Raw genomic sequence first — 24,567 nt, 5'->3', positions numbered from 1 at the left:
ATTTTGGGGAAACCTGGTTGCTCAAAGAAGCAAACAATTTCTCGCACTTAAAGACACCCAGCTACGCATCCCTTCAAGCTGTGAAAGAGGGAAGAAAACCTTGACGCAGGATTAATTCCGGCCTCATATTCCATGCTCTTGAAGCAACTCCACTTTTGAAGGCTGGTTGGGCACTTGCAAGGGATGGAATTATCACCCCAACACACGTGTGCTATGGCTTTGGAACAGTAAAAGGGACTTCCCCCTCCAGTTTACCAAACAATGTTTGGTTGCCAGCCTCAAAATGAAAAGAGTTATTTAGGGCACGCTCAAAGCACACACAGCTAAACAACCGGAGCGTCTTTCAGGAATTTCGGTCGAGGGAGGGAACAAGATCCAGGGGGGAAATCGAACTGGAAGCACATCTAAGAGCTGAAAAGTCCACGAAGTCACTCTCAAGCTGATTCTGTTATTTATTTACTGATTTATTCGCAACACAGGTATGCCTCGGTTTATAACGGTTCGCTTAGCGACCGTTCCAAGTTACAAGGGCACTGAAAAAAAAGTGACTTAGGACGGTTTCGCCCCCACCCCACCCACTTTTCAGGACCCTTGCAACATCCCCAGGGTCACGTGATTCAAATGGCAGCCGACTTGCATTTATGACAGTGGCAGTGTCCCGGGACCTTCTGACAAACAAAGTCAGGGAGGGGGAGGGAGGAGCCTGATTCACTTAACAACTGTGTTGCTAATATAACAACTGATCAACCGGGGCAAGAAATGTCGTAAAATGGGACGAAACGCTCCTGATAGCTGTCTTGCTTCGGCAGAGAAATTTTGGTCCTGGGTCAACGGAAATCGCTTTGAACAAGAGAAATTTGGGATTCAACCGTGGTCGTAAGTTTGAGGACTACCTACCTGTACCTGCTCTGAAAAGGTTGGTTTTATAGAAAACGCCCGACCAAATCCAGCGTCTTTGAACCCTTGTTAACCAGCAGGAACATTTCTTCACGAGGCCCTTCAGAACTTCAAAACGAAGTCCTCGGTTTACTTTTTAAATACACAACCGGTCTCCCGTCGTGTTATTTTATTTTATTTTTAAATACAAATGCTGGGAAAGGCACACCTGTCACAACAGGTAAAGGTACCAAGAGCAAAGCAAACATGACGAAGCCGGATCACTGCATTCAGTAGGGACAACAAAAGTGGAGTTTCAAAAAGGCTCATTTTCTTCCTGTTGCTGCCTTGCCACTGAAAATAACCAGGTGGTCCTCGACTTACGGCCACAGTTGAGCCCACGGCTTCCCTTGCTAAGCGAGGCGGTTGCTAAGTGAATTCTGCCTCATTTTACGACCTTTCTTCCCGCGGTTCTTAAGCGCGCCACTGCAGTTGTTAAGCCAGTAACACCATTGTTTAAGTGACTCTCCCTTCCCCACTGACTTTGCTTGTCAGGAGGTCGCAAAAGGGGAATCACTGCGACCGTCGTAAATACGAGTCGGATGCCAAGCCTCTCAATTTTCACCGTGCGACCGCAGGGAAGCTGCGACGGTCGTAAGGGTGAAAAAGTGTGAAAAACAGGTCACAAGTCACTTTTTCCCCCCGTGCCGTTAACTTTGAACAGTCACTAAATGAACTGTCGTAAGTCGAGGACTTACCTGGATGCTTTTTCCTCAACCTGTTTTGAATTGCTCCTGATCTCCATCCAACATTTGGGCGAGTCCTTTTTCCCTGCGTATTTTCGGCAAATTATTTAAAAAAAAAAAACAAAAGAAGGAAACACACTTTTATCAGAAAACCGGAAACGCAAAAGGAGGTATTTCTGACAAGACTAAAGAAACCCAAATAAAGAGAACCATCGGAACGAAGAGGAGGAGGAGGAGGAGGAGGAGGAGGAGGAGGAGGAGGAGGAGGAGGAGGAAGAACAGCAAAGAAATAAAAATTACCAAAGAAAGTTGCAGGGCTAATACAGGTAATCCTTGACTTCGTTTAGGGACTGTTTGAGGTTACAGCAGCGCGGGGGGGAAAAGGGGCTTAGAACCGTTTTTCACACTTAACGACCGTTGCAGCATCCTCCGTGGCCACCTAATCAAAATTCAGACCCATAGCAACTGACTCATATATATGACGGTCGCAGCGTCCCCACGCTCCCCTTTTGTGACCTTCCAACAAACAAGACCGATGGGGAAGCCAGATTCACTCCACAACCGTATTACCGCACTTGGCCACACTTGGAATCCTGCATCCAGTTTTGGTCACCACGATGTAAAAAAGATGTTGAGACTCTTGAAAGAGTGCAGAGAAGAGCAACAAAGAGGATCAGGGGACTGGAGGCTAAAACATATAAGGAACGGCTGCTGGAATTGGGTATGTCCAGTTTAATGAAGAGAAGGACGAGGGGGGACATGACAGCAGTCTTCCAATATCTCAGGGGCTGCCCCAAAGAAGAGGGAGTCAAGCTATTCTCCAAAGCACCTGAAGGCAGGACAAGAAGCAACGGATGGAGACTAATCAAGGAGAGAAGCAACCTGGAACTAAGGAGAAACTTCCTGACAGTTAGAACAATTAACCAGTGGAACAACCTGCCTCCAGAAGCTGTGAATGCTCTAACACTGGAACTTTTTAAGAAGAGACCGGACAGCCATTTGTCTGAAATGGTATAGGGTTTCCTGCCTGAGCAGGGGGTTGGACTAGATGACTTAGGCAACCTTGTACCTAGGTAAGGACTCACTGGAGAAGAGCCTAATGCTGGGAAAGGTGGAGAGCAAGAGAAGAAGGGGAACGACAGAGAATGAGGTGGCTGGATGGAGTCCCTGAAGCAGCAGGCACGAGCCTAAATGGACTCCAGAAGATGGTAGAGGACAGGAAGGCCTGGAGGAACGTTGTCCATAGGGTCGCGATGGGTCGGACACGACCTCGCAGCTAACAACAACAACAACCTAGGCAAGTCTACGGCATCCATCATCCCGAAGAGCATGGGAAATCATTTTTCAATCCTTCATCGCGGCGGCCAAGTTTGAATCCCCCCCCTGCCGGCTATCGCCACGAAACGAAAACGGGACGAGCAGATTTGACCCACTGACCTTCCACTGATCTTTCGGAAGCAGCTTCACCACCACGATGTCACTGTTCAGGGCTCTGTTGCGAGCAACGACTCCATCAATGAAAATATCCTGAGTGCCGTCCTGGAAAAGAAACGACTCTTTTTAACGGAGGATATGGATTTTTGTTTTTTGAGGGGGGGGAAGAAAGAAAGAAAGAAAGAAAGAAAGAAAGAAAGAAAGAAAGAAAGAAAGAAAGAAAGAAAGAAAGAAAGAAAGAAAGAAAGAAAGAAAGAAAGAAAGAAAGAAAGAAAGAGGAGGGAGGGAGGGAGGGAGGGAGGGAGGGAGGGAGGGAGAAAGAAAGAAAGAAAGAAAGAAAGAAAGAAAGAAAGAAAGAAAGAAAGAAAGAAAGAAAGAAAGAAAGTCAAAATATTACATGCGAGTTCCCCCCCAAAAGCAAAATCAGCATGGGAAAACGGCATCTTCAGACTTCGTGTAGAGGTTTTGCTAAAAAAATAATAATAATCCATAGACAGAATAACAGAGTTGAAAGGGGCCTTGGAGGTCATCTAGTCCAGCCCCCCCCAATCTCAGGCAGGAAAACCTATGCCATTTCAGACAAATGGCTGTCCAGCCTCTTCTTAAAAACCTCCAGAGATGGAGCATCCACAACTTCTGGAGGCGAGTCGTTCCACTGGTTAATTGTCCTCACAATTGTTAGGAAATTTCTCCTTAGTTCTAGCTCCCTTCTCTCCTTGATCAGTTTCCATCCGTTGCTTCTTTTTTTATTTTCTTGCATTCTCGTATTTTCAGCTTTGGGAAGCTCATTGGCCACGAATCCCTCAAGCTGCTTTTCTGCTAGTTCGTGGCATAAGTCACCTTGTCAGCTCTGGACTAAAAAGGGTCACTGGGAGGAACTTATAAATCTAAAGCAAATATTACCCACTTCAGATAAGACCTTGGGTCAAGCCAATTTATTTATTTATTTATTTATTTAATTGGATTTATATACCGCCCTTTCCCGAAGGACTCAATAAGGAGAAGCAGGCTAAAACGAAGACAGTTAAGCCCCAAATGTAGGTTGCTAAGTGAGAATGGTGGCTAAGGCAGTTTTTGCCTCCTCATCGTTGCTGATGTTAAGTGAGTAACAGGGTCGTTAAAAGGAATCTGGCTTCCCCATTGACTTTGCTGGTCAGAAGGCTGCCAGAGGGGGAACCCAGGCAAAACTCACTTAAAGCCCGTTTCTCGCTTAGCAACATAAACTCAGGGCTTAGTGGTAGCCACCAATCAAGGACTACCCGTAGAGCGAGGAGGCAAGGAATGTTGCGGGAACTAAAGAAGGCACATCTGGAAGGATGCAGGAGAAGGGCCTTCTCCGTAGTGGCTCCCTCCTTTTGGAATATCATCCCTGCAGAACTGGCCTCCACTTTGACACTCTTTCATAAGGCCCTGAAGACCCGGCTTTGCCAAGGGGCCTGGGGAACCCAGAGGGAGATGGAGCCCATCAAATGGCTTATTTCACCGGGTGTTGTCACCAGTGTGTGTGTGTGTGTGTGTGTGTGTGTGTGTATATATTCTTTGTAAGCCGCACAGAGTCACGGAGATGGAGCGGGCAGCCCATTATTTTCCCAATAAATCAGAAAGAGTGCAGAGAAGAGCAACAAAGGTAACTAGAGGTCTGGAGGCTAAAACATACAAGGAACGGTTGCTGGAATGGCTGGATATGTCCAGTTTAACGAAGAGAAGGACGAGGGGGGACAGGATAGCAGCCTTCCAATCTCTCAGGGGCTGCCACAAAGAAGAGGGAGTCAAGCTCTTCTCCAAAGCGCCCGAAGGCAGGACAAGAAGCAACGGATGGAAACCAATCAAGGAGAGAAGCAACTAACAACTAAGGAGAAACTTCCTGACAGTTAGAACAATTAACCAGTGGAACAAACTGCCTCCAGAAACGGTGAATGCTCCAGCACTGGAAGTTTTTAAGAAGAGACTGGACAGCCATTTGTCTGAAATGGGATGGGGTTTCCTGCCTGAGCAGGGGGTTGGGCTAGATGACCTCCAAAGTCCCTTCTAACTAGATGATGATGATGATGATGATGATGATGTAAATCAATACATCAATACCAATACATCAATAAATCAATACATCAATAAATCATTGTACAGATATGCGTTGTGTCTTTGATACAAGAACTGTCTGACAAGTCTTATAGTGGCACAAATGAGGATTGAACAATCCTTGGTTGTATAAACAGAGGCACAGAATCAAATTCCCATGAAGTATTAAGGACCACTTTATAAAAAGCCTTAGTAAAGCCACACCTGGAATACGGCATCCAGCTTTGGTCACCACACTACTAAAAAAAAAGGTGTTGAGATTCTAGAAAGAGTGCAGAGAAGAGCAACAAAGAGGATCAGGGGACTGGAGGCTAAAAGATACGAAGAACGGTTGCAGGAATTGGGGATGTCTAGTTTAATGAAGAGAAGGACGAGGGGAGACATCATAGCCGTGCTCCAAATTTGAGGGGCTGCCACAAAGAGGAGGGGGTCGAGTTGTTTTCAAAAGCTGCAGAAGGCAAGACAAGAAGCAACAGATGGAAACTGATCAAGGAGAGAAGCAACTTCCTAAAACAGTGAGGACAATTGACCAGTGGAACCGCTTGCCTCCAGACGTTGTGGGTGCTCCATCACTGGAGATTTTTAAGCGAAGACTGGACAGTCAGCTATCTGAAAAAGCACAGGATCTCCAGCTTGAGCGGGGGTGGGGGGGTTGGACTAGAAGACCTCCAAGGTCCCTTCCAGCTCTATTCGGACTGATTGAAAAGTTGCCAAGGTTGGACACTTCTGACTGAGACCAAAGCACGTTTTTGGAAGCCAAAATCAAAAAAATAAAAAATGCGTTTCTGGACAAAGCGTAGAAAACCGAGAGTCGTGTACAGGAAGAGCTGGCCACGCTTCCCAAATCTTCCTGCTGAATCTCTCAAACAAGGACACGAGGGGGGGGGGGAGAAAGACTCCACGGCTCCCAACTCAGCTGATGTCAGCAGCAGCAGCAGCTAACAGGTGCTCCTGAGAAAAATGGGCGTCCTACGTGCCAAATTGCAACGGCCGGGGTCAGAAGCGGCTAGAGAGAGACCGGGATATCTTCCCATCATGAGGTTCCCACCGAGGAAAATGTACTTGACCCCCACCCACCCTGCGACAGCTCAGGGCTCTCGTGCGTCCACAAATATATATATATACTGTATATATATAAATATATATATATACAGTATATATATATACTGCTCAAAAAAATAAAGGGAACACTTAAACAACACAATGTACTGTATTTAATAGTAGGATTTAATTTTCTAGCAACCTTTATGGAGTGCCGGGTACCAAGCCCACTTAGGCCGCTGGAATATTTCGTTTCCCAGCCGAAGGAGTCGCACTTTGCAGCCGGGGGGGGGGGGAGAGCAGGGGGGGGAGGGAGATCGACAGCTGGCGCAAAGTTGCCTCCCATGATGAGATGCCGAAAAATTGCAAAGCTTGTTGGACTAAATCAAGCCAGATTTCAGCTTTGCCGTTCCCCCCCCACCCCCTCACCCCTCTCCGCCCCCCCCCGGCAGTAATCCCACCGCATAGTTACATCACTCGGCACCCCGGTTGGGACCTGCCATGGGGGGGGGAGGAGAGGGATGGAACAAAAGGAGGTTTTCTTTTGCCCCGCTCGCTCTCGTTTTGTGCTTCCCTAACACTGGCTTCACGTTGCAGCTTTTTTCACAAAGAATTGATCTGGTTAGTGGATTCGTTCACCCGTTCCTCTAGCTGGGTTAGGAATTTCCCTCTCGCTAACTCGCTGCAAGAAAGCTGCGAGGGGCAGACGAAGTCTCCCTCTTACCCCCCCCCTTTAGACTTTACAAGCAGCCCTCGACCTAGAACAGAACAGAGTAACAGAGTTGGAAGGGACCTTGGAGGTCATCTAGTCCAACCCCCAGCTCAGGCAGGAGACCCTATACCATTTCAGAGTCCAGTCTCTTCTTAAAAACTTCCAGTGTTGGAGCACTCGCAACTTCTGGAGGCAAGGAGTTCCACTGGTTAATAGTTTCAGTAAGTCGGAATACAGCTGGAAAGGGGCCTTGGGAGATCTTCTAGTCCAACCCCCTGCTCAGGCAGGAGACCCCTAGACCATTTCAGACAAATGGCTGTCCAGTCTCTTCTTAAAAACCTCCAGTGTTGGAGCATTCACAGCTTCTGGAGGCAGGTTGTTCCACTGGTTAATTGTTCTCACTGTTAGGAGATTTCTCTTTATTTCTAGATTGCTTCTCTCCTTGGTCAGTTTCCATCTGTGACTTCTTGTCCTGCCTTCAGGCGCTTTGGAGAACAGCTTGACTGCCTCTTCTTTGGGGCAGCCCCTGAGATACTGGAACACTGCTATCATGTCCCCCCTCGTCCTTCTCTTCATTAAACGAGACATACCCAATTCCTGCCACCGTTCCTTATATGTTTTAGCCTCCAGTCCCCTGATCATCTTTGTTGCTCTTCTCTGCACTCTTTCTAGAGTCTCAACATCATTTTTACATCGTGGTGACCAAAACTGGATGCCGTATTCCAAGTGTGGCCTTACCAAGGCCTTGTAAAGTGGTATTAACACTTCGCGTGAGCTTGATTTCTGTCCCTCTCTTGACGCCATTGTCTGTACCATTATTTTTTTTTGCATTTCTTTCAGAGAAGGCCCTTGGAATCTAAAGCGGACCGAGAGAGCATGACTGGATGAGTTGCAATCAAACGTTTTGCCAAGCTGGGTGCATTTCCTGCACCCTCATCGCTTGCTGCCTATGGAGATTCTCAACCGCCCAGGTCAAGGTGCTTTTCCAAAAGGCAATTGATTTTTTTTTAATCGTGAAAAACGTTTTGCTTCTCATTCGAGACGCTTCTTCATTAGCAACCGGCCTGCCTTCCACTGAGGACTAGTATATTGCGCGGGTCAGAAAAAGGCCTGAGAAAGCATCTACAGACCCCTTGGACATAAACTCTTTCACCTCCTGCCCTTGGGACACCAGCTTAAGGCACTGCATGCCAAAACAACTAGACACAAAGACAGGTGTTTGTTTGTTTCCCCCCCCGTGCCATCACTCGGCTGAACACCTAATCCTCAGAATATTGTTTTAAAATGTAAAGGTAAAGGTTCCCCCGCACATGCGTGCTAGTCGTTTCCGACTCTAGGGGCCGGTGCTCATCTCCGTTTCAAAGCCGAAGAGCCAGCGCTTGTCCGAGGACGTCTCCGTGGTCATGTGGCCGGCATGACTAGACGCCAAAGGCACACGGAACGCTGTTACCTTCCCACCGTAGTGGTCCCTATTTTTCTACTTGCATTTTTACGTGCTTTCGAACTGCTAGGTTGGCAGAAGCTGGGATGAGTAACAGGCGCTCACTCTGTTACGCGGCACTCGGGATTCGACCCGCCAAACTGCTGACCTTCTGATCGACAAGCTCAGCGTCCTAACCCACTGAGCCACCGCGTCCCTAATATTGTTTTACGTCTAAGTATATTTACCCGGGTTTGATGGCTGTATTGCTATTCTCCTTCTCGTCTTTTCCACTTCCTTCTCCTATTGGCACCATTATATTGTGATTATTATTAATAATACTCTGTTGTTTTGAATGTACACTGAGAGATTCTGCACCGGAGACACATTCCTTGTGAGTCGAATCGCACTTGGCCAAACGAAATTCAATGGTGAAAAAAGTAAGGTTCTACATTTAGGCAGGAAAAACCAAATGTACAGGTATAGTACAGGGGGTACCTTGCTCAATAGTAGTAACTGTGAGAGGGATCTCGGAGTCCTAGTGGACAGTCCCTTAGATATGAGCCAGCCGTGTGCTGCAGCTGCCAAAAAAACCAACACAGTGCTAGGCTGAATTAACAGAGGGATAGAATCAAGATCACGTGAAGTGTTAATACCACTTTACAATGCCTTGGTAAGACCACCCTTGGAATATGGCATCCAGTTTTGGTCACCACGATGTAAAAAAGATGTTGAGACTCTAGAAAGAGTGCAGAGAAGAGCAACAAAGATGATTAGGGGATTGGAGGCTAAAACACATAAGGAACAGTTGCAGGAATTGGGTATGTCTAGTTTAATGAAGAGAAGGACGAGGGGGGACATGATAGCAGTCTTGCAATATCTCAAGGGATGCCCCAAAGAAAAGGGAGTCAAGCTATTCTCCAAAGCATCTGAAGGCAGGACAAGAACCAATGGATGGAAACTCATCAAGGAGAGAAGCAACCTAGAACTAAGGAGAAACTTCCTGACAGTTAGAACAATTAACCAGTGGAACAACTTGACTCCAGAAGCAGTGAATGCTCCAACACTGGTAGTTTTTAAAAAGAGACTGGACAGCCATTTGTCTGAAATGGTATAAGTTTCCTGCCTGAGAAGGGGGTTGGACTAGATGATCTCCAAGGTCCCTTCCAACTTTATCATCATCATCACCACCATCATCATTATTAAGTATTCTAGTTCAGCTCAGAAGCTTCTTCTGAAGAATTAAAGAAGCTTCTTGGATGAGAAATGTTTTCAAGGGGAAAAAAAACCCATGAAAGTCCAGTTCATCTCTTGCTCCTCCATCAATCCAAGACGGGAGGGATGTTCATCTCACGTGAACCCCCCCCCCCCCATTGCTAAGGTTTACAGAATTACTTACTGGGGAAGGAATGAAGGCATCATGGTATTTCTTGGGGTTTATCCTCAGGGGTCCCTTAAGAGAAAAAAAGAAGGAAACATTGAAATTAGATTTCAGCAAAGGAGTTGCTTTAATGTGTTACCAGAAAGTCGAAATAGAAACCAGCGGCCGCTTCCTACTGAGGCAAAACTGACTAATAATGGCTCGGTTGCAAATAAGGCACTTAGTAAGATCCTCCATAAAACTATTATAAAAAGCTAAAGCTATTATAAAAAGCCGAAGCTGCAAGGAGAATATGGCAGGGGTCTTCAAGCCTGGCCCTTTTATGACTTGTGGACTTCAACTCCCAGAATTCCTCAGCCAGTCAGAATTCCTCAGCCAACTCCCAGGAATTCTGGGAGTTGAAGTCCACAAGTCATAAAAGGGCCAGGTTTGAAGGCCTCTGATCTATACCAAAAAATTATCTATCAAAAAAAAAAATTAAACGATTCCAGAATCAGGCCTAGCTTTTAAGAAATGCTTTCGATTACTGATAATCGAATTCCAACACCTCATTAGTTCTTACTTGATCCTGCAAATGAAGATATTTCCCTGCTAACATTAATACGAATACTTTAACCAGGAGGAAGAGCCGAAGAAAGGAAGAGAGCAGATTCTGCAACCTGGATTCAAATGCAGTAGCCACAAATGTCTCTGGCAGTAAAGGATGAGCCTTGTAGATTTACAGTACTGGCAGTACCGGTATATATCGTCAGGAGAATAAAAACATCTGGCCATATTATCGTAGATCAGGGGTCTTCAAACTTGGTCCCTTCATGACTTGTGGACTTCAACTCCCAGAATTCCTCAGCCAGCGTGGAATTCCCCACCCCTGCTTTAGACCACAATCTATGTCTTGTGTCTCAAAACATGGTGCTTGTGTATATGTGTGCCTATGAGTGATATTCACATTTCATATAACACATGAGCATGTTTCCAGTCCCCTTCTTCCATCACTGTAAGTCCTTGTAAGTCCTCCACTTCCAACAGCACACTCAGTGACTCTAAGAAGTTACAACGGCACCAGGAAAAAGTGACTTATGACCATTTTTCACACTTACGACCGTTGCCGCATCCCCACAGTCCTGTGAATTATATTTGGGTACTTGACAACTGACTCGTACTTACGATGGTCGCGGCATCCCGGGGTCAGGTGACCCCCTTTGGCGACCTTCTGACCAGCAAATTCAATTGGGCGGGTGGGGGGAGGAAGCCTGATTGACTTAACACCCGTTCTCCCAGTTTAGCAACTGCAGCAATTCCCTTAACGAAGGTGGCGAGGAAGGTTGTAAAATGGGGCAGAACTCACTGAGCAAATTGTCTCCCTCAGCCAAATAAACTTCGGGCTCCGTTGTGGCCGTACATAATTTGAGGACTTCCTGTGTGCATTTTTTTGCTTATTGCATTAAAAGAAGCCACTAACCTTTGCATTTATGAGTGAAAAGCCCTCTGGGATTGCAGGCCTATTTCTACACCAAGGCCGTAGTCCAGGGGTCTTCAAACTTGGCCCTTTTAGGGACTTGTGGACTTCAACTCCCAGAATTCCTCAGCCAGGCACGCTGGCTGAGGAATTCTGGGAGTTGAAGTCCACAAGGCATAAAAGGGTCAGGTTTGAAGACCCCTGTGGTAAAGTAATGATTTTATTACTCACAATGCTTTTGTAGGTTGAAGACCATTGAATTAAAATGCAAGGTATGTCAACATTAAGTGAAAATACAGATAGTCCTTACAAGTGAGACTGGAATTTCCGTGGTAAAGCGAGATTGCTAAGCGAGCTGAGCCCAAACTGAACAGAATAACAGAGTTGGTAGGGACCTTGGAGGTCTTCTTTTCTAACCCCTCTAGAAAGAGTGCAGAGAAGAGCAACAAAGATGATTGGGGGACTGGAGGCTAAAACATATGAAGGACGGTTGCTGGAATTGGGTATGTCCAGTTTAATAAAGAGAAGGACGAGGGGGGGCAGGATAGCAGCCTTTCAATATCTCAGGGGCTGCCACAAAGAAGAGGGAGTCAAGCTGCATGAGAAAAAGGACCAGGGGTGACACGATAGCAGTCTTCCAATATCTAAGAAGAGGGAGTCAAGCTATTGTCCAAAAGATCAGAAGGCAGGACAAGAAGCAGCGGATGGAAACTAACCAAAGAGAGAAGCAACCTAGAACTAAGGAGAAACTTCCTGACAGTGAGGACAATTAACCAGTGGAACAACCTGCCTCCAGAAATTGTGGGTGCTCCAACACTGGAGGTTTTTTAAGAAGAGACCGGACAGCCACTTGTCTGAAATGGTCTGGGGTCTCCTGCTTGAGCAGGGGGCTGGACTAGAAGACCTCACAAGATCCCTTCCAACTGTGTTATTCTTTCATTCTTTTACCTGTCTTAGTAACAATCAGCCACAAAAAGGTTATCCTCACCTTTGTTTGATAGTGGAGAAGGGGGAAGGAAGAATGATTAACAAATAAGTAACAAATACCCCCCACCCCTTCCATGCACATTATGGTTTACATTTTCTCTCTCTCTCTCTCTCTCTCTCTCTCTCTCTCTCTCTCTCTCTCTCTCTCTCTCTCTCTGCTTTGGTCTTTTTCTTGTGAGAGAGAGACGAACAGAAAAGGACAGGATTGATCTCCTGTCTCTTCAAAAGCAGATGGGACTTATAATCCGTGCCTCCGAAAATCCTATTTAGCCATTTTCACGCCGTGACATCATATCTGGAGCCAGCCGCTCATCCCCCATTTGCAGGCAACAACTGTTTGTACATTGTGCGTCGAGGGCCAGGGCGCTCTCTCCCCCAGAATCTCATGATGTCACCCCTCAACTTTGCAATCCTTCACACACACACACACACACACACACACACACACAAATGGCGGCTAGATTTTGTCAGGAAAGGGGCCATGGCTACTGCTTTCCTCCCGAAACATGGAGACAGGCACTCGGCAGGCCGAGGGGAGGCTGAAGGATCTGGGGGTGTTCAAGGCTGAGGGGAAAAAAAGAATGCGAGGAGACACAACAGCCGTGTTCAGGTAGTCCTCGACTTACAACAGATTGTTTAGTGACCAGTCTCCTGGTTTCTAAGCCTGCACCTTACATTTCAGTGGATTTGAAGAAGAAGAAAAAGGAAAAAAAAACGCTTTGCCCTTGGTTAAATTTCTATGGGGATTCTGAATTATCCAGGTTTTCCCAAAGGTGCTTCTTTTTCAGGAGGCAACTGGACTTTCTTGTTTTTCCTTGGAAGGCGTTTCGCTTCTCATCCCGGAAGCTTCTTCAGCTCTGACTGGATGATGGGAGGATTTATACTCCTTGCAGACCTCTGGTCATTTGCCTTCTTTTAGTGTGTCGTTGAGGCCACTTGGAGGTTTACCTCAGGGTCACCTGAGCAGTGCAAATGGGTGTGGAGCCTTCTTGGAACTGCTGAAAGGACTGTTTTGTGGACTGGACGACACCATCTATCTCCAGTATACAACACACAGGCCTTTCGGCAGTTCCAAGGGGGCTCCACACCCATTTGCACCACTCGGGTGGCCCTGAGGACACAGATAAACCTCCAAGTGGCCTCAATGACTGTCTAAAACAGGGCTCTTCAAACGTGGCCCTTTGATGACTTCTGGACTTCAACTCCCAGAATTCCTCAGCCAGCATGCCTGGCTGAGGAATTCTGGGAGTTGAAGTCCACAAGTGCCTAAAAGGGCCACGTTTGAAGAGCTTTGCTCTAAAAGAAGGCAAATGACCAGTGGTCTTGCAAGGCGTATATAAATTCTTCCATTCCCCACCATCCAGTCAGTGTTGAAGAAGCTTCTGGGATGAGAAGCGAAACACCTTCCAAGGGAAAAAAAAATAAAAAAAGTCCAGTTGCCTCCTGGAACGAACACTTTTGGGACCCCTGTTAAATTGTTTTAATTTGGGCGTCCTCCTTGCGAAATCTCCATAAATAAGTCTAGAAATGCACAAACATCTTCTTGGGGGCATTAATTCCAAATCTTAGATTCCAACTTAATTTCACCATCGGTCAGGTCAGTCTTTCCGGCCCGGCTTTTTTTGGTTTTGCACACAACGGCCCGCCCAAAGTTTCCGGCACCTGAATGAGTGTTTCTCTCTTCAGACCCCTGGATACGTCCTCCTTCGACATGTAGGCTTCAAATATCTTCTTCCGCGTGCGAGTGGCTTTGCTCCAGTTCTTCCTCTCTCCCGGGGTGGAGGAAGCAGCATAAGGGGCTCCTGAAAGCAAAGTCACCATCAATGGCCTTCTCGCTTGTAACAGTCAAAGAGAATGACTTTACAAAGCTTAAGTAGGCAATGGGTGTTTTCTCCCTTTAGGGTTTTTTTTTTAAAACAACAACAACAACAACAAGAACAACACCATTGAAATTATGTGGAGGATTCCCTGAATATGAATTATGGTGAAGATTAACGAGTCAGCAGAAGGTACAGATTATTCCCCACAGCAAAGAGAAGCAGAGACGGTCAAACCGATCCTTTTATCCAAAGAAGAGACTATATATCTCAACCCTGCTTCAGTTCCGGATTTTGTGCTTGTAATGAAAAAGATAAAAAAAATGAAACCCTGATTCCGTTTCTGCTAATTAGACAGGTTTATGGTGACAGAAGTGTGGTGTGAAAGCAAAAAGTTGTGCTTGGAAGGTTGTCATCTTCTGCTGTGCTAAAGGGAGCCAGAACTTTTCTTTGCCCTTCCCCTTCTTCTACGTTTCGATTACTTTCTTGGATTTCTCTTTGTATTTTGTATTTTGACAAACCAATAAAACTATTATTAAAAAACAAAAAAAGAAGGCAATTCAGACATCGCGCCTGAAGGCAAGACAAGAAACAACGGATGGAAACTCATCAAGGAGAGAAGCAACCTAGAACTAAGGAGGAATTTCCTGACAGTGAGAACAATTAACCGGTGGAACTCCTTGCCCCCAGAAGCTGTGAGTGCTCCAACACTGGAAGTCTTTAAGAAGAGACTGGACAGCCATTTGACTGAAATGGTGTAGGGTTTCCTGCCTGAGCAGGGGGCTGGACTAGATGACCTCCAAGGTCCCTTCCAGCTCTATTCTGATTGATTGATTGTGACTCACAACATGCCCAATTTTATAACCCTTTTTTGCCACGGTTGTTAAGCAAATCACCGCCGTTCTAAAGCGAGTCATGTGGTCATTAAATAAATCCAGCTTCCCATATCGACTTTCCTTGTCGGAAGCCAGCTGGAGAAGGCCGCGAATGGCGATCAGATGATCTTCCAGAAGTCAACTTTTAGCCCAAAGGTGCTTTTTTTCAGGAGGCAACTGGACTTTCTTGTTTTCCTTTGAAGACGTTTCGCTTCTCAACCCAGAAGCTTCTTCAGCTCTGACTGAATGGTGAGGAATGGGAGGATTTCTACTCCTTGCAGACAGCTGGTCATTTGCATCCTTTTAGAGAGGAGTTGAGTCTATTTGGAGGTTTACCTGTGTCCTCAGGATCACCTGAGTAGTGCAAAGGTGTGTGGAGCCTTCTTAGCTGCAGGACGTTTTCTGCCCAGAGTAGAATTAGAATTAGAATTAGAATTAGAATTAGAATTAGAATTAGAATTAGAATTAGAATTAGAATTAGAATTAGAATTAGAATTAGAATTAGAATTATTAGAATTAGAATTAGAATTAGAATTACATGGCTACATGGCTTAGGCCCGGGATATTTGCAGGACCGTCTGCTGCCAGGAACGACTGCCCATCGCCCTGTGCGCTCACACAGGGAGGGCCTCCTCAGGGTGCCGTCGGCCAGACAATGTCGGCCGACGACCCCCAGGGGGAGGGCCTTCTCTGTGGGGGCACCTGCCCTGTGGAATCAGCTCCCCCGGGGAGCTCCGGATGTTCCCCCGGATCTCCGTTCCTTTCGTCGCGACCTTAAAACATGGTTTTTTCAGCAGGCCGACCTGGACTGATGATAATGGGGTTTTAATTATGATTTTAAATGTTTTTATTGGTTTTAGTGGGACTTCGACATAATTTAATTCTTTTTTAATATTTGTATTTATTGTATTTTATTGTTGTTAGCCGCCCTGAGTCCTTCGGGAGATAGGGCGGCATACAAGTCTCATTATAAATAAATAAATAAATAAATAAATAAATAAATAAATAAATAAATAAATAAATAAATAAATAAGAATTAATTAGAATTAGAATTAGAATTAGAATTAGAATTAGAATTAGAACAGAATAGAACCTTGGAGGTCTTCTAGTCCAGCCCCCTGCTTAAAGCAGGAGAACCTATACCGCCACAGACAGGTGATTGTCTAGTCTCTTCTTAAAAATTTCCAGTGATGGAGCGCTCAAGATTTCTTGTGGCAAGCGGTTCCACTGGTTGATTGTCCTCACTGTCAGGAAGTTTCTCCTTAATTCCAGGTTGCTTCTCCCTTTGGTCAGTTTCCAACCATTGTTTCTCGTCCTTCCCTCTGGTGCTCTGGTGAACAACCTGCCCCCCCACTCTGCCTTGTGGCAGCCCCTGAGATATTGGAATGCTGCTATCATGTCTCCCCTATTTCTTCTTTTCTTTAGACTAGCCCAGGGGTAGGCAACCTTGGCTCTTTTATGACTAGTGGACTTCAACTCCCAGAATTCCTGAGCCAGCTATGCCAGCTATGCTATGCTGGCTCAGGAATTCTGGGAGTTGAAGTCCACTAGTCATAATAAATGAGCCAAGGTTGCCTACCCCTGGACTAGCCAAACCCAAGTCCCGTAGCCGTTCCGTTCAATCCTTCCCTTCCCCACCATCCAGTCAGAGCTGAAGAAGCTGCTTGGATGAGAAGGGAAACATCCTCCAAGAAAAAGAGGAAAATCCAGTTGCCTCCTGAAAAAGAAAAAAAAAAGCACCTTTGGGACAATCGTGATTGGGATGACTGAGAATCCCCGCCAACTTTTAATTGGGGTTCTAACACGTCTCTTGCATTGTAAAAATGAAGGCTAATGAATAGCAGGCAACCTTGGGGTTCCACGCTTAACAAAGCCGAGCGACGTTTTCTTCAAAGCACCCCGACACGGAGAGAAACGTTCCAGAAAGGGACCCTCCGTGTGCCGGAGACATCCGACAGCTGCTTTTCCGAGGGCATAAAATGCGGAATTAGCGTCAGGGAACAATGGAAGGCCTCCCAGCCCTGAGGGGGCCGGTGGGGCCACGGAAGATCAGAGAAGGACAAGGAGTCCAGCAGCTGAGGAGAACCTTCAGCCAAAGCCGCAAAGCTGGCAGCCGAGCGCGAGGAGACAGGTGCGAACGGATCACCTCTCTGAGAAGGCGCCTGGGTCCAACTTATGAGTCAGGCTGACACCGGCTGGGCGGAAAGCTAGAACGCCGGCCTAGATCCACCTGGATCCGAGGCCTTCTGGGCCCTCTTCCTCCACTTCCCGGCGGTGTTAATAGACAGCCGAAGAAGGCAATGTGGGACAATTCAGTTATTTAAAAAAAGATTAAAACATTATTTTAATTTTTGTCATTCACTTTCCATTCGGCCCCTTCTTTGCCGTTCTTTCTTCAACGATTCTATTCTACTATTCAATATCAGTGTCCCGTGGCAAGTTGTCCCGTGGCAAATTTTCCTGTGGCGAGTTCCCCCGTGGTGAGTTGTTCTGTGGCAATGGTGAGTTGTTCCGTGGTGAGTTTTCCCGTGGCAACTTATCCCGTGGCAAGTTTTCCCATGCTGAGTTTTCCCATGGTGAGCTGTTCCGTGGTGAGTTGCCCTGTGGCAAATTGTCCCGTGGCATGTTTTTCTATGCTGAATGGTGAGTTGTTCCATGGCAAGTTTTCCCGTGGCAAGTTTTCTCGTGGCGAGTTTTCCCATGGTGAGTTGTTCTGTGACGAGTTTTCTCATGGCAAGTTATCCCGTGGCAAGTTTTCCCATGCCGAGTTGTTCCGTGGCGCGTTTTCTTGTGGCGAGTTGTCCTGTGGCAAATTGTCCCATGGCAAGTTTTTCTATGCTGAATTTTCCCACGGTGAGTTGTTCCGTGGCATGTTTTCCCCTAATGAGTTGTTCTGTGGCGAGTTTTCCCGTGGCACGTTGTCCCACGGTGAGTTGCCTGTGGCAAGTTGTCACAGACCCTCAAGGGTCTGTGAAATGACGGCTGTATTTGGTACATCTAGCCAGCCACGCTCCATAATTAACTGCAGTTTGGGTAATTGGGTTTAATTCTGGTGGTTGAGTTCATTTTGTGTGTTTTTTTTTAAAAAAAAATCTTAAGTTATTAAGATGTTAAGCTGCGCCAGTCGAATAAAACAGCAGAATTCAAAAGGCAAAGTTAGAAACGTAAATTGCACAATCCAGCATAGCTGTACTAAACAACCCTAACTCCATCTCATCTTTTATTAGTGTCTGCCATTTTTAAAAAAAAAAAAGTGCTGCGTGGATCCTACCTTTAGAAGTTCCTTGATGTCGGAAGTTCATCCTGCAATCGGAGCTGCTGGCAGTGACAACCTGAGATTCGGACAGTTGTCGCCTCCTGTCCACGTGTGGCGGGGCTCGGGTTGATTCAGAGTTGTTCCTGGCCCTGGCCGAACCTCGCTTGTCTGCATGGGGAAGAATCGAAACACAACATTTTTCAGTCTCAAGCAGACGAGCAGGAAAGTCTCTTCTTGAAATAATAATAATAATAATAATAATAATAATAATAATAATAATAATAATAATAATATTACTACGAAACACAAAACTGGGATACCCCATCTCAAGCCAGCATGGCAAGATAAACCATCTACTATACATGGATGACTTAAAACTGTATGTGAAAAACCACACTGAACTTGAATCAATACTCAACGCAGTTCAACTATTTAGTAGCAACATCAGAATGGACTTTGGACTTGGAAAATGTGCTATGTTATCCATGCAACGAGGAAAAATGGGAAAAATAGAAGGAATAGAAATGGGAAACGGAAGTGTTATGAAAGCACTAGCAAAGGATGATGGTTACAAATACCCAGGCATATCGGAAGCAGATAACATCTTGAATGGAAAAGTCAAAGAGTCAACACAAAAGGAATACATCAGGAGAGTCCGCAAAATACTAAAATCAAAGCTGAATGCTGGAAATATAATTAAAGCCATTAATACATGGGCAGTCCCAGTGATACGCTACCCAGCTGGAATTATCAACTGGACATTGGCCGAATTGGAAGACCTAGACTGGAAAACGCATAAACTTTTGAACATGCACCATGTTTTACATCCACAAAGTGACATCGACAGACTGTACCTGCCCAGAAGAATAGGGGGCAGAGGGCTACTGCAAACCCACCAAACTGTAGAAGAAGAAAAACGAAGTTTGAATGTCTATGTGAATCAAAGTACAGAAAAATTGCTGCAGGCTGTGAAAACAGAGAGCATTATCAAAATAACAGAAACCAAGGCAGAATATAAGGAAAAATGGCTGGATGATAGATTAAATAGATGGAAAACCAAAGCTTTGCATGGACAACATTTGAAAAACATTGAAGGAAAATGTGATAACAACTTGACATGGGCATGGCTTAAGATGGGAACCATCAAGAAAGAAACAGAAGGCTTAATACTGGCTGCTCAAGAACAAGCACCACAAACTGACACCATGAAAGCGAAGATACAAAAATCTACTGACAATCCAAATTGCCGACTTTGCAACGACAAAGTTGAAACTGTTTCACAGTTAATATGTGAGTGCAGCAAAATCGCGCAAACTGATTACAAAGCTAGACATGACCGAGTTGCTAAACTAATCCACTGGGCATTGTGTAAAAAATACGACTTGCCTGTGTCCGAAAAGTCATGGGAACATAGGGTGGAAAAAGTTGTGGAGAATGAGAGGGTGAAGATCTTGTGGGACTTCCGAATACAGACAGATTGCCATGTGGAACACAACACGCCAGATATCGCAGTCGTAGAGAACCGAAGCGTACAGCTGATTGATATCGCTGTACCAGGAGATGCCAGAGTCGAAGAAAAAGAACTGGAAAAAATTATGAAATACCGCGACCTGGCCATCGAAACTGCGCGACTATGGATAAAACGCGTAACAGTCATCGGGGCACTGGGAACCATGTCCAAAAACTTTGCAAAACACATCAAGAAATTGCAGCTTCCTGCAATAACCCCAGCAAAGCTACAAAAAACTGTGCTACTCGGAGCATCTTACATTTTAAGGAGATACCTGGTTGATACCTAGGATGCTGGCAGCAACCCGTGTCAACCATCAGCGCCAGTCAGTTTGAGTGTTCAGTTCATGTTTTATGAATGGAGGAGGAGGAGGAGGAGGAAGACGAGGACGAGGAGGAGGAGGAGGAGAAGGAGAAGGAGAAGGAGAAGAAGAAGAAGAAGAAGAAGAAGAAGAAGAAGAAGAAGAAGAAGAAGAAGAAGAAGAAGAAGAAGAAGAAGAAGAAGAAGAAGAAGAAGAAGAAGAAGAAGAAGAAGAAGAACAACAACAACAACAACAACAACAACAACAACAACAACAACAACAACAACAACATCTTTTCATCCATTACAGGAGGTTCTGCTTCGGGGTGATGCTGAGTTCAGAACGTTTGAAAACTATTGCAGGTTAACAGAGTAAAATGCCCATTTATTTTGGTACATTTCTATCCCTTTAAAATTGCAGATAATCACGCAAAGAATATAAATCCTTCCATTCCCCACCGGTCAGTTGGAACCAAAAAAGCTTCTTGGATGAGAGTGGTAGGCGTGAGCTTAAAGGGACTCCAGAAGACAATAAGAGGACAGGAAGGCCTGGAGGAACATCATCCATGGGGTCGCCAGGGGTCAGACACAACTTCGCCACTAACAACTACAAAGCAGCCATCCCGATTACCGCAGCCCAGATTGGATAGGCAGTCCTCGATTTACAACCATTGAAAGTTACAGCAGCACTGAAAACAGTAGCTTTTAACCGGACCTCGCACTTACAACCACTGCAGCATCCCCATGGCCATGTCATCAAATGTGGACCCTTGGCAACTGGCATGTATTTACAATGGGGGCAGTGTCCCAGAATCATGTGATGGCCATTTGCAACCTTCTCAGATGGTTTCTGATATAAGCAAAGTCAGTGTGTGTGTGTGTGTGTATGGGGGGGAGACGGATTCCCTTAATGACTGTGTGATTCACTTAAGTTAAGTTTAAGTTTATTAGATTTATATACCGCCCTTTTCCCGTAGGACTCAGGGCGGTTTACAAGGTGTTTAAAACATCAATACAATAAAAAAATTAAAAACAATTAAAATAAATTAAATGACCGCTTAATGACCACTGCAGTGATTCGCTTAACAACTATTGCAAAAGAGGCTGTAAAATCGGGCACGCCTCGTTTAGCAAATTCTGCTCCCAACTGTGGTGGTAAGTTAAGGGTTTTCTGTAGGTCAGACTTAACCGTTCAACCATGCAGTGTCAGCCGTGCCACACACAAGCAGGGAGCTTTGTTGGGTGTGCTTCGCACAACTGTACCTCTCTGGTATTGGGAGGTACCCGAATCTTGATAGCTAATTACACCCAAGATGCGTTCAGGAGTATCCCTGTCACCAACTCTCATTCTTCTCGGCACACCCTGGATTTCCATACCTTCACGTGCTAAATAACTGCCACACCTGGAATACTGCGGACAATTTTGGGCACCTTATCATAAAAAAGATGTTGAGAGTTTGGAAAAACTTCAGAGAAGAGCTAACTAAGACGATCCAAGGCCTGGAGACCAAAACATACGAAGAACGGCTGCAGGACTTGGGTTTGGTGAGTTTAAAGGAAAGAAGAAATAGGGGAGACATGATAGCAGTGTTCCAGTATTTGAGGGGCTGCCACAAAGAAGAGGGGGGGTGTCCAAATATTTTCCAAAGCACCAGAGGGCAGGACGAGAAACAATGGTTGGAAACTGACCAAAGGGAGAAGCAACCTGGAATTATGGAGAAACTTCCCGACAGTGAGGACAATTAACCAGTGGAACCGCTTGCCACCAGAAATCTTGAGCGCTCCATCACTGGAAATTTTTAAGAAGAGACTAGACAATCACCTGTCTGTGGCGGCATAGGTTCTCCTGCTTGAGCAGGGGGCTGGACTAGAAGACCTCCAAGGTCCCCTCCAGCTCCTATCCTATGCTCTATTTTCTAATACTCAGAGCAAAATCCAGAAAGCTGAGAGGGAGGCCCAAGAATTAGAAACCCAGCCACTGAATTCACTAGCAAATTAAAAATCTGATAAACTGATTATTACAATAAAAAGACACCAGGGACAAGATGCAAACATTATAAAGATGCTGAGACTCTGGCAAGAGTGCAGAGAAGAGCAACAGAGAGGATTAGGGGACTGGAAGCTAAAACATACGAAGAGCAGTCTCAGGAATTGGGAAGGTCTGGTCTAGTGAAGAGAAGGACAAGGGGAGACATGATAGCAGGGCTCCCATATTTGAGGGGCTCCTAAAAAGGCGAGGGGATCAACCTATTCTCCAAAGCGCCTGAAGGCAGGACGAGAAGCAGCAGATGGAAAGTCATTTAAGGAGAGAAGCAACCTGGAACTAAGGAGGAATTTCTTAACAGTGAGAACAATTAACCGGTGGAACAACCTGCCTCCAGAAGTTGTGGGTGCTTCAACACTGGAGGCTTTCAAGAAGAGACTGGACAGCCATTTGTCTCCAATGGTATAGGGCAGCGGTCTTCAAACTTGGCCCTTTTATGACTTGTGGACTTCAACTCCCAGAATTCCTCAGCCAGGCACGCCAAGCACGCCTGGCCGAGGAATTCTGGGAGTTGAAGTCCACAAGTCATAAAAGGGCCGAGTTTGAAGACCCCTGGTATAGGGTTTCCTGCCTGCGCAGGGGGTTGGACTAGATGACCTCCAAGGTCCCCTCCAGCTCTATACTGATTGATTGATTGATTGATTGGATGGATTGACTGATTGACATGATAGCAGTATTCTAGTATTTGAGGGGCTGCCCGAAAGAAGGGGGGGGTCAACCTATTCCCCAAAGAACCAGAAGGCAGGACAAGAAGCAACGGATGGAAACTGATCAAGGAGGGAAGCAACCTGGAACTAAGGAGAAACTTCCTAACGGTGAGGACAATCAACCAGTGGAACCGCTTGCCTCCAGAAATTGTAGGTGGTCAAACACTGGAGGTTTTTAAGAAGAGACTGGACAGCCACCAATCTGAAAGGGTACAGGATCTCCTGCTTGAGCAGCGGGTTACTAGAAGACCTCCAAGGTCCCCCCCCAACTCTATTGTTCTGCTGTAAAGGCATTTGGTAATAAACACAACAAATCCCAGGATCCTATCACAGTTCCAACAGAGGAAGAGGAGGGGTGGGAGCTTACAAACCTACCCATCCACCCCTGATATGTTCTCCGTCAGGAAGCCCACCGTTGTTGTTGTTGTTTTTTTAAGCCCACCGTTTTTTAACAGCCAATTCTCAACTGCTGATGAAAAGCGTTCGTTTTCTCTGCCCCTCCCCTTCCTGATTCTATCTGGGAGGGGTCTCTGTCCTCCCAGCAATTACACACACACACACACACACACACACACACACACACACACAAACAGGGCTTCAATGGCAAGCCAAGCGACCAGATTCCAGATGGCTATAAGCTCAAAGCACACACGTCCCCAAATTGTCGGACGTAATTTTGTGTTTTTTTTTAAGAAACAATTCTGAAAAGGATTTTTTTTTAAAAAAATAGATTTTGAACAGCTGGAGAAAGGCGACTTTAGATTTTTCTCCCATTTTTTCTAGCCAGGAGGATCGGAAATAGTTGAATTTTCTCATTCATTCATTCATTCATTCATTCATTCATTCATTCATAAATAAAATCCCACCCTGTTGGGGTCTAGCCAGAACCCACCCAAGAGAGTAGCTGTCAGAACTTGGAAATTCGAATCTGGGCCATAAGTACCTTTTATGGCAGGGATGGGTTATTGTAATCTTAAATGGCCACTAAGCGAATCGTCGTAAGTTGACGGCTTACCTGTAATATATTCTGAAACTGAGACTGCACAGACTGACAGCCGTTCGTTTCGTGACCGTTCAAATTTGCGACGGCACTGAAAAGAAGCAACCTGCCTCCGCGTTTCACACTTACGACGGTTGCGAGCGTCCCCGTGGTCAAAATTCAGACGCTGGGCAACTGACTCGGATTTACGACAGTTGCAGTGTTCCCGGGGGAGCGGGGGGAATGACGTGATCCCCTTTTGCGACATTAGGACACGCAAAATCAATGGGGGGGGGAGCCAGATTCACTTAACAACCGTGTTACTAACTGAACAATTGCAGCGACTCGTTTAACACCCGTGGCAAGCCGGGGGGGGGGGAGGGGGGATAGAGTGGGACAAAACTTAAGAACTGTGGCAAGAAATGTCGTAAAACGGGGCAAACCCCACTTAAGAACCACCTTGCTCAGCAACAGAAATTTGGGGCTGGGTCGTAAGTCGAGGACCACCCGTAATCCACTCTGCTCATTGTGAGTAATTCTCTCCTCAGAATTAGTGAGGCCTTTCTCAGCATTTACCTGAACACCTTTTTTTTTACTTTATTAAATTTATTATTTAAAACATTGGACACGGTACAAACGGACTGACATACCTTCTTGTCTACAATATTCATATATATATATATATATATATGTACACATAAAATACACTTAAAATACAAATCAATTAAATATAATACAATACTTAGAACAATCTTTTTTCCCCCGGCTCCAAAGATGGCGGACGTGCTGGGGAGAGCTCCGTAAGCCCCCAACGGTAAGGCGCCCCCCAGGAGCCCCCAGGGATGTCTCTGGACCCCTGTGGTGGGGTCAGAGACTTGGGCTATTGAGTTGGGCAATGTGCCGCCCGCTGCCCCCCCGGACCAGCTGTAGGGGCACCGGGCCATCTCCGG

At 45.8% G+C, this 24,567-nt stretch overlaps 1 protein-coding gene across 1 annotated transcript in view; it reads right to left on the bottom strand.

Moving 5' to 3' along the window:
- DIS3L2 (DIS3 like 3'-5' exoribonuclease 2) overlaps positions 1-24,567 on the bottom strand; it is a 214,049-nt gene that overhangs the window by 165,327 nt on the left and 24,155 nt on the right. The window contains exons 3-6 of the mRNA XM_081329970.1: positions 18,093-18,245; positions 13,792-13,931; positions 9,705-9,758; positions 3,060-3,161 (exon numbers count right to left, since the gene is read on the bottom strand). Coding sequence (XP_081186096.1) covers positions 3,060-3,161; positions 9,705-9,758; positions 13,792-13,931; positions 18,093-18,245 — 449 coding nt within the window. The remainder of the gene's footprint in view (positions 1-3,059; positions 3,162-9,704; positions 9,759-13,791; positions 13,932-18,092; positions 18,246-24,567) is intronic.

Source organism: Vipera berus (assembly GCF_964194415.1).
Source record: "Vipera berus genome assembly, chromosome: 5".
NCBI classification, from domain to species: domain Eukaryota; kingdom Metazoa; phylum Chordata; class Lepidosauria; order Squamata; family Viperidae; genus Vipera; species Vipera berus.
The sequence above is the reverse complement of the archived record's forward strand: the minus strand, read 5'-3'. Positions and strand labels throughout refer to the sequence as shown.